This window comes from Populus trichocarpa, chromosome 4, assembly GCF_000002775.5.
Source record: "Populus trichocarpa isolate Nisqually-1 chromosome 4, P.trichocarpa_v4.1, whole genome shotgun sequence".
Taxonomy (NCBI): Eukaryota; Viridiplantae; Streptophyta; class Magnoliopsida; order Malpighiales; family Salicaceae; genus Populus; species Populus trichocarpa.
Genome location: NC_037288.2, coordinates 18,597,058 through 18,605,992, shown reverse-complemented (window position 1 = coordinate 18,605,992; position 8,935 = coordinate 18,597,058). Strand labels below are relative to the sequence as shown.

The following is an 8,935-nucleotide window of genomic DNA, read 5'->3' as shown; positions in this document are numbered from 1 at the left end:
ACTAGTGTTAAACTTAAACTAGCCATTTAACCCTTGTTTTGTTAAGAGTAATAATTTTTTTAAAAAATACCAGGTATGTAAGTTGTTTTAATGTATTTTTTAACATAAAAAATTAAAATATAAATTGAAAAACTTATGCAAGTATCTTATTAAATAAATTAATAATTATTTATGTAAATAAAAGGAAAAAAAATTATTAACAATAATTAAAAGAGAAATCGATAAGATTAAGAGATGTAAATCAAGATATTCAACTATACAAAATGAAACATTCACATGATTGTATTTACTGAACTTGTTTATTAAAATAATAATAAAAAGATAAATCCACTACCTAAAAAACTCATGATTTAAAAGATAAACACAAATGAAACTGACAAATAAACTCATGCTAAAAATATATATTATGCAATGCCAAACATATCAGCAATATTATTTTAAAATAAATATTTTTTTTATTTTTAAAAATCAACTTCATTTCTATAAAACACAAAAAAAAAAATCTAAATGAATTAGCATAACACCTTGAAAACAAAACACATTTTAAAAAACACAATATAAAAAAAAAACAAATGCAGAGCAATAAGATTGTATGAAGCCAAATCTCTAATAAATCAAATGTGAAAGGATGAAATCAATTACACAAGATCTAAAACATAAGAGGGATAATTAAAAAATTAATTAGAGGGCAACTAAAAAATTGATTTGATACGTGCTCCGTAGTGGGCCGTAATTTTTCTTTCTAAAAACAAACTGAGTGTACAAACTATTTTGATATGTTTTTTTTACATGATATAAATTATAACTAAAAAAATTATCCAAATATTTAATAATCAACTCTGTAAATAAATAAATAAAAATATATTAATAATAACTAAAAGAAAAACTAAAAAAAAAGAGATGAACATAGATCAGGATATTGGATCTCGCAAAATAAAACATTTACCTGTTTGTGTTCATTGAATTTGTTCATTACAATCAATAAAAGATAATAGAAATAAAAACACATATGAAACAGAGTGAATAAAATAAAAAGATAAAAAATATGCATAGCCTAACATATAAGAAATATTATTTCAAAATAATTATTTTGTGTACAAAACAAAACCTACTTGTATAAAGTAAAATAAAAATTAAACACAAAACATAACATTTTTTTAAAAAAAAACATTTATCCAAAAACAACTTGCAAAACTCGTGCTTTAAGTAATGAGATGGGGACAAACTAATTGAAAACAATACGAAGGAAACCACAAAACAATTTTTTTAAAATAATATAGAATGATAAAATCACAAAATATAATGAAGAAAAAAAGAATTTATAATCGTATTAACACTTAAAACTTGTGATCCATGTCATTAAATTGAAAGCATTACAAATGAAAAAACTGTGAAGCTCAATTTCAAATAAATCAAACACCGAATGATGTATTTGGAAAAAAATCAACCATATAAAAAAATTTAATTGAAAAATAAGGGTGGAAACCAAAATAAAAAATAAATTTGAGAGCATTTAAAAATTAAATCGCAGGGTTAAATTAAAAAAAAAGTTAAGAAAAGGAAAAAAAATCAAAATAATGAAGGCTAAATTAAAAAAAATCCAACGTAAACTTTGATTTAAGGACGAAATTAAACATTAATAAAACTTTAATAAAAGATCCAAGGGTAATAATGACAAATCAAAAGAATAAGGATCTAATTGGTGAAACCAATATACGACCAATTGTAATTTAAGTACTAAATTGAAAACATAAAAAAACTTGTCTAAAAGGGTCAAGGACGAAAATAAGCATTAAAAAATATAAGGACTGAAATTGAAAAATAAAAAAACAAAAGGGACAAACATGCACTTTAACCAGAAGAGAGAGAAAAATAGGTAGAAAAAAGAAGAAATGACCACTGGAGATAAACCACTGGACCACCACCGACACGCTTTACACTGGGAGGAAGATCATGTGACAGCGCTTCCAGTGACACAGCGGAAGGCCATTTTCGGACAAACGGTGGCGTTGCACGCACCATCGAAATAGTGCGGACGCCACCAACGCATCGGTGCGTGTTTTCCACGCGCCCGCAACTTTTCAGAATTTAATATTAAAAATCAATGTTAAATTACTAAAAAGCCCCCTCATAACACCGCAAACAATAATAAAAAAAAACCAATGTGAAGTACCAAAACACCCCTGCATGCATAAAAGCTATTTTATCTTATACACGGGCAAAGATGTATTTTATTGATTTTCAAGTTTGTACAAGGTCAAAAACACCCTTGGTCAGCAAGTTTAAATTTCATTAATTCTAGGAGTAAAAGTGTATTTTTATTGTATAAAATAATCTGTAAAAATAATAATATTCATGTTTAATCATTTAATGACTAATAGATGAACATAAAAAATTCAAAACACTTCCATCTCATAGGCTTCCAACTCTTTCAGTGTGGGGCACAAAATAAATTAAATGTTAGGTGAGTTCACCAAGTCATTTAGTTTTCTTTCTAATAATATTAAATGCTAGGTGAGTCACCTACTTAGTACTTGGGAAATCCTTTTATCTCAAGATTAGCTAACAATCTTGGTTCGCCACCTAGATCTGAGAAGACCATTAGGTTTTTTTATTTCACAATAACCGTAACTTTCTTTGATTAAATTATCTCACCACATTGTTATCTGCATCATGATGACATCATCTAGTAAACCCTCAAAGTATAATAATAATTGTTTTTTTTAAGTATTTTTTATTTTAAAATATATTGAATAATTTTTTTATTTTTTTAAAATTATTTTTAATATTAGCACCATAAAATGATATAATAACATAAAAAATATATTAATTTAAAGTAAAAATAATAAAAAAATTTAATATTTTTTAAAAACTTCCAAAAACTACTGGAATTGAATGTCCACGTCTACGGTCCCGAAAGGCCTTTACCAAACTATCCTTCACATACAAGTAAGCAAATACGCTCAGCAGTGAAGAGAGACGAATATCTACCCGTGAAGGAAAGAAACGACGTCGCTATGGCTGTTGATGGCATTGAACGTGGTTATTTAACTTGGTTAATTTGAGCTACTTTTAAAGTTAAAACTAGATAATTTAGTCAAACTCGTTGACGATTAATCCGATTCAAATTCAACAAGTCAAAATCTTTTTTTTTTTAAAGTAAACTTTAAAGGTATATTTTGTAGTACGATAATAGTTAATTTTAAAAATATTTTTAATTTTTTTAAAATATTTTAAATAATATTTTTAAAATATTTTTTATATCAAAGAAAATTAAAAATAATTAAAAATAAATTTTTTTAACTTTTTTAAAATACAAAAATAAACAAATTTTTAATCCCATAAACTTGATAACACAGTTTGTTTTTTTCCGCATTATATCCTTTCTAACAACTATGGTATTGACTATTGACAGACTGTGGACTCGTCGTTTCCTATGCTTGCCGTCCGCAACCGAAAGTTTTTTACTTCTAACAACCGTCGTTTTCTCGTCGAAGAAAAGCGACACGTACACCTGTAAATAGCTTCGATGTTTTTATTACTTCGCTCTTGAAGCGCGTAGAACATCTCATCAACAACCAAAAAAACTCTCACCCCTCCTCCCATTAAATATCTTCTTCGAATTAACTTTCTAAATATTATTTGGTGATGAGATTAACTTTATTTAACTATAGACTGCAATACTATAAATTTAATTTTGCTAAATTATTTAACTATAGACTGCAATACTATGAATCCCTCGTGCAAACGACGCTCTGAAAACTCGCGTGGACCGAACAACTATCCACCTCCCACCATACGATAAACCCATAAACACAGCATAAAGCACAACACAACAACCACAGCTTCAAAACCCACCCTGCCTCTCCTCCCGTCTCGTCCCGTCTCCTCTATCACTTCCAGCAAACAGTAACATAACGCCTTTTTTTTTCTTCTAAAAAAAGGCAAAAAAAAAAAAAAACTTGACTTTAGCGGCCATGGCTATGCTCTCAACTTCACTCTCCGGTCCAAAATCTGCAACTTCGTATTGCGCGCCTGAGTTCTCCGGTCTTCGCCGTTTATGTCCAAACAACAATACCAACAACTCTCATTCCCAGTCTTTTCTTCGCTTCTCTTCTCCCCGGAAACCTCTTAGAGGAGTCTTTGCCATGGCTGGCACTGGACAGGTGCCTTTTTAACCTTTTCCTTTACACATTCTGCTTCCTTATTCAAAGTCCCTGTCTCCTCCAGATCTCGTTTCTTTAACTATTAATAATAATAATAATAATAATAATAATAACAATATTCAAGATTATTACTTGAAGCGAGTTGGAATCCTTTTTTTAAGGAAATTTGATTGTTGGTTCTCTATGTTGCTATTTTTTTATCCATTAATTAATTTTTCTTTTTTCTCATGCTTGCAGTTCTTTGTTGGAGGAAATTGGAAATGTGTGAGTACCTTGTTTAATTTCTTACCGATTTCTTGTTTTTATTTATTTTTCTCAACTTTTAGCATTAATTCTTCTTATAGTCACTGTTTAGATTGGAAATATGTAAGTACCTAGCCTTGCTTATAAAAAAAAGGAAAGGAAAAAAAAAGGGTGGGGGGGAGGGTGGGGGGCAGTGTTCAGGCTCTCATGCCTTTGTCTGTAGTTTGACAATGGTTCTACAATCTTTTATGCCTAATTTTAGATGAGATAGATAGGTACTGGATTTCCCTTTTTAGGTTTTGATTTTTATTCTGATCCAGTTTCTCATCTTTGTTTCTGTATTTAGAATGGAACAAAAGAATCCATTACCACGCTCATTTCAGACCTGAACAGCGCAAAGTTGGAGTCTGATGTCGGTGAGTAAATCTTTTCTTGTGCTTTGCTGTTTTATCTGTTCATTGCTATCAAGTTTAATTGATAGGCATTCACTGGTTATGGTTGTTTAGACTAAACTTGTATTGTCGATGGACTCACATCCCAAGTGGCACCCTTGTTTTCAAAATGATTTAGACATGGTTTTAGTGGTGGTGAATGTGCCCCTTTGTTCATGGTAGGGAGGTGATCTGTATATCATGGAATTTTTTTTCCTATATAATGTTCTTTTATTATTATTTTTTTCAAGGCGAAATTTAAATCTTGTTGTTAAGAGGTTCTTATTTTTTAAATTGTTTACTGTGAGTTTCGCAGACGTTGTTGTAGCACCTCCCTTTATTTACATCGATCAGGTCAAGTCTTCCTTAACAGACAGGATTGAGATATCAGCTCAGAACTCTTGGGTCAGTAAGGGTGGGGCTTTCACAGGAGAAATCAGGTCAGCTAGCTGCTTCCTTTTCAGTTATAGCTTTGTTTGGATGGAATGGCAACTCCCTTCCTGTAAAAGACCAATAAAACATAATAAAAACCAACTCTATCCTATGAAAACGTTTTCAAAGCTTTATGCATTTACATATTTAATTGCATGGACATTGGTGGACATCTCTTCCAAGAGAAATTCTTTTCAGGTCCATTATTGAGACATTTGTTGTTTTAGGCTACATGCATTAAGTGCAAGTTAAATTTAATTCACCTCAGAGGTTTTCTTACCATAGTGCTAATGCTGCACGGAGAAGGAATTACAAGCAAGGATTATTTTGTTTTACGAGGCTTCCATGCTATTGCCTTCTCTCAGTGTCTTCAAAATGTTTCTTTAATTTATTTGCAGTGTGGAACAACTGAAAGACATTGGCTGCAAGTGGGTTATCCTTGGGCATTCTGAGCGTAGACATGTAATTGGCGAAGACGATCAGGTGAAAGTTTAGTGGCTGCAAGGATTAGATCATAATTCCTTTTTCTGTTATATGACATCTGTAGAACTTGACTGAAATTTTGTTAATTACAGTTTATAGGAAAGAAGGCAGCTTATGCCTTGAGCCAGGGTGTTGGAGTAATTGCTTGTATTGGTGAACTGTTAGAAGAAAGAGAAGCAGGGAAAACTTTTGATGTTTGTTATCAGCAACTGAAGGCGTATGCAGGTTATTGCTGATGTTTCTTTCTCTTGGAATATGAGATGATAGGTTAAAATGTAAGAACCTAACACCAGTAGTGCCATTACCCCCACAGATGCTGTGCCCAGCTGGGATAATATAGTCATTGCATATGAGCCTGTTTGGGCTATTGGTACTGGTGTAGTGGCCACACCTGCGCAGGCTCAGGAAGTACATGTAGCTGTTCGTGATTGGCTTAAAAACAATGTCTCGGCAGAAGTCGCATCAAAAACACGCATTATATATGGAGGTACTTCACTTGCCGTGTTATGTTGAGAACATGATTTTGCCTCAGTGAATTCTCTTGCTTAGATCATGCAAAATATGCATGAACTTGCAAATGAATAGGCATAAGGTTTTCCTCATGTTTTCTTTATAGACTAGGGCAAAACAGGGCAGTATGGTAACCTGCCAGCTATGCTTGTGCTAATTAGAGGTTAATCTCAGCCAATATGCAGTCAGGGACCATTATCATAAAGTTATGTTAACGGTTTGGTTTGCTAGGGTTTCCCATTTCTAAATTGTTCCTTTGAATTCTCCGGTTCTTCTGAACTTCTCACAATATTCTGCTTCTGTAGATCTTGTTTACTGCTGTTGCTCGATATGTAATTATAACTGAATTTCCATTTCAGGATCCGTGAATGGAGGAAACTGTGCTGAACTTGCAAAGCAAGAAGATATTGACGGTTTCCTTGTTGGTGGTGCATCCTTGAAGGTAATAAATATTACAGCAATTAACTTTTTGCTTCTAAATTTCAATATCACAAATGAAAAATCTGTCTTGTTGTCATAAAAGTACCTAGAATACTCTCCATCCCAACGAACTGGGCAGGTATTAACAATGACACTGTGATTTCCTGGAATGCAGGGCCCTGAGTTTGCTACCATTGTCAATTCTGTAACATCCAAGAAAGTTGCTGCTTAATTATATGAAATTGGCGTTGGAAACAATAACAAATAAAGGGCAAAAAGGAGCTGCTTCATTTTGAAGCTTACTGTAATCAACCTTTGAGTTAAGTCTTATTAAATGAAGTTTTGATTATTTATCCATTTCTTTCCCATTCCTAAAAACGAACAAACCCTTTTGCTCAGCTATTTTTTTGAAAAGGATTAAAGCATAAATCAGGTTGGTGCTATGATCTCAATGAACCCTTCACATATCTTATAGGACGACCTCTTTCTGCATGCTTTCTGCGATTTGTTTTTGAAATTTGTGCAAGCAGGCCTAGGCACCTCCAGATGCCGACCAGCATTTGCCTTTTGATGGTTCTTGACTCGGACAGGTCTATAGCCATAAAGCGTGTTCAGAACGTGTTAATTGACTAGGACATATGCCTGACTGAACATACGTGTACTGTAAAAAGGATTGATGAAATGGCCACGGCATTCAGCAACACTTGTATTCCTCGTACTAAATTTAGTACTGCCCTTGATTAAAAAAAAAATTGACAACTGAACTGTTGGGGCAAGCATTAATCCAGAGTCCAGGGTATGGTTAATCTGTGCAATAAGCTTCACTAATTCGTGTTTTTGGAGGTTTAGCTTAGGTAATAAAAGGGTTTGTTCTGATTATCATGTTAACCCTAGTAAAGAATGTGAAATATATTTTTTATGAAAAAAATTAGTTAAATAACCGTCCAAAAAGAAAAAGGAAAACGAGCTTTTGTTAGTGTTTATCATTTTGTGGAAGGCTGGACCAATTACGGAAGCATATATATTGAGAAAATCTACAGAAATAAAGTCAACATCAGCTTTTTGGGTACCATAATTATCCGATGTACTTTTAGATTATAAAAGTAGCTGAGCATGCACCGTCTTGCTACTAAAGCCGTCAAGGAGAAGAGATTGCCTTCCCCAGCAAAACACAAACCAGAAAACAAGAAGACAAGCAATGGCAGGTCTCATGAAAGCTTTAGTTGCAATACTTGTTTTATGTCTTGCTACCAGAGGTAAGAAGGCCATGCTGTCCTAATTTGTCCTCTCTTGCTCAAACACATGCCTATGCATATGGTATTTCTCTCTCTCTTTTTTCTTTTTTTTTTGTTATCAATAATATTAAAAGAAAATCACACAATTGGGCTATGTTATAAACATATGCCGCTGTTCTTAATTTGGTAAATCCACGAGCTGATTTCATGATGTTGTAAGCTTCTCTTTGCAAAGGGAGATGTGTTAATCACTTGATATAAGGAAAAACGATTTGTTCTGGTCGAGCACAAATAAAGGGTTTTTCTTTTGGTCTCGGTACCTTTTCTAAGGTAGATACAGAACTTTTGAAACCATGAAGGTTAATCATGAACAAGGTCCCTCCTCGACAAAGGATGAAGGTGAATATGTGTCTGTGATCGGGTCCTAAGCATGTCAAGATCACTGATTAAATTGATTCTTGATGTATATAATTTATATGAATTTTGGAAGGCTGGATTATGTGAAATTGATTTCCGAAGTTGGTGTAATGAAAATGCAGGATTATGTGATTGCTCTTTGAACAACATCAACATTGGCACAGTTCGAAGTGGGAGAGAAGTAAGTGGTAAGCCAGAATGGAATGTGACAGTGACAAACAACTGCAGATGTGCTCAAAGCCAGATAAAGCTGTCTTGCATGGGGTTTCAAACAGTGGAAAGTGTTGATCCATCAATCTTTGTGAAGAATGGTGATACTTGTCTACTTATCAATGGCAATTCCTTGGAGGCATCAGCTTCTGTCCATTTCTCCTATGCCTGGGATCCTCCTTTTCTCTTGTTGCCTGTTGGATCTGTTATCCATGGCTGTTAAAATAAGAGCGTCTTGCATTTGCACACATATAAAGGTTATATGCAAAAGGGATTTCAATGCGGTTTATATATTGATGCTCCTGGTTAGGGTAATTGATGTTGATGTTGCTCTTGTTCTGTATGACTTGTCATCTGCTACCTTCTAAAATCGGGTAAATTACTTCAA

At 33.0% G+C, this 8,935-nt stretch overlaps 2 protein-coding genes across 3 annotated transcripts; both read left to right on the top strand.

Moving 5' to 3' along the window:
• The first annotated feature begins 3,719 nt into the window (after positions 1 to 3,719).
• LOC7453631 (triosephosphate isomerase, chloroplastic) lies at positions 3,720 to 7,042 on the top strand. Its single transcript, XM_002306133.4, has 9 exons — positions 3,720 to 4,166; positions 4,404 to 4,430; positions 4,756 to 4,825; positions 5,157 to 5,280; positions 5,671 to 5,755; positions 5,848 to 5,980; positions 6,069 to 6,242; positions 6,625 to 6,707; positions 6,861 to 7,042. The coding sequence occupies exons 1-9, from the start codon at positions 3,978 to 3,980 to the stop codon at positions 6,915 to 6,917; spliced, it is 942 nt and encodes a 313-aa protein (XP_002306169.2). The 5' UTR covers positions 3,720 to 3,977; the 3' UTR covers positions 6,918 to 7,042.
• A 395-nt stretch (positions 7,043 to 7,437) lies between these two features.
• LOC7453630 (uncharacterized) lies at positions 7,438 to 8,935 on the top strand. Of its 2 annotated transcripts, none has more exons than XM_006384480.3 (2): positions 7,438 to 7,941; positions 8,460 to 8,935. In XM_006384480.3, the coding sequence occupies exons 1-2, from the start codon at positions 7,884 to 7,886 to the stop codon at positions 8,768 to 8,770; spliced, it is 369 nt and encodes a 122-aa protein (XP_006384542.2). In that variant the 5' UTR covers positions 7,438 to 7,883; the 3' UTR covers positions 8,771 to 8,935. The 2 variants fall into 2 exon arrangements, with proteins under 2 accessions (XP_006384542.2, XP_024454963.1); XM_024599195.2 differs by lacking the exon at positions 7,438 to 7,941 and adding an exon at positions 8,014 to 8,319.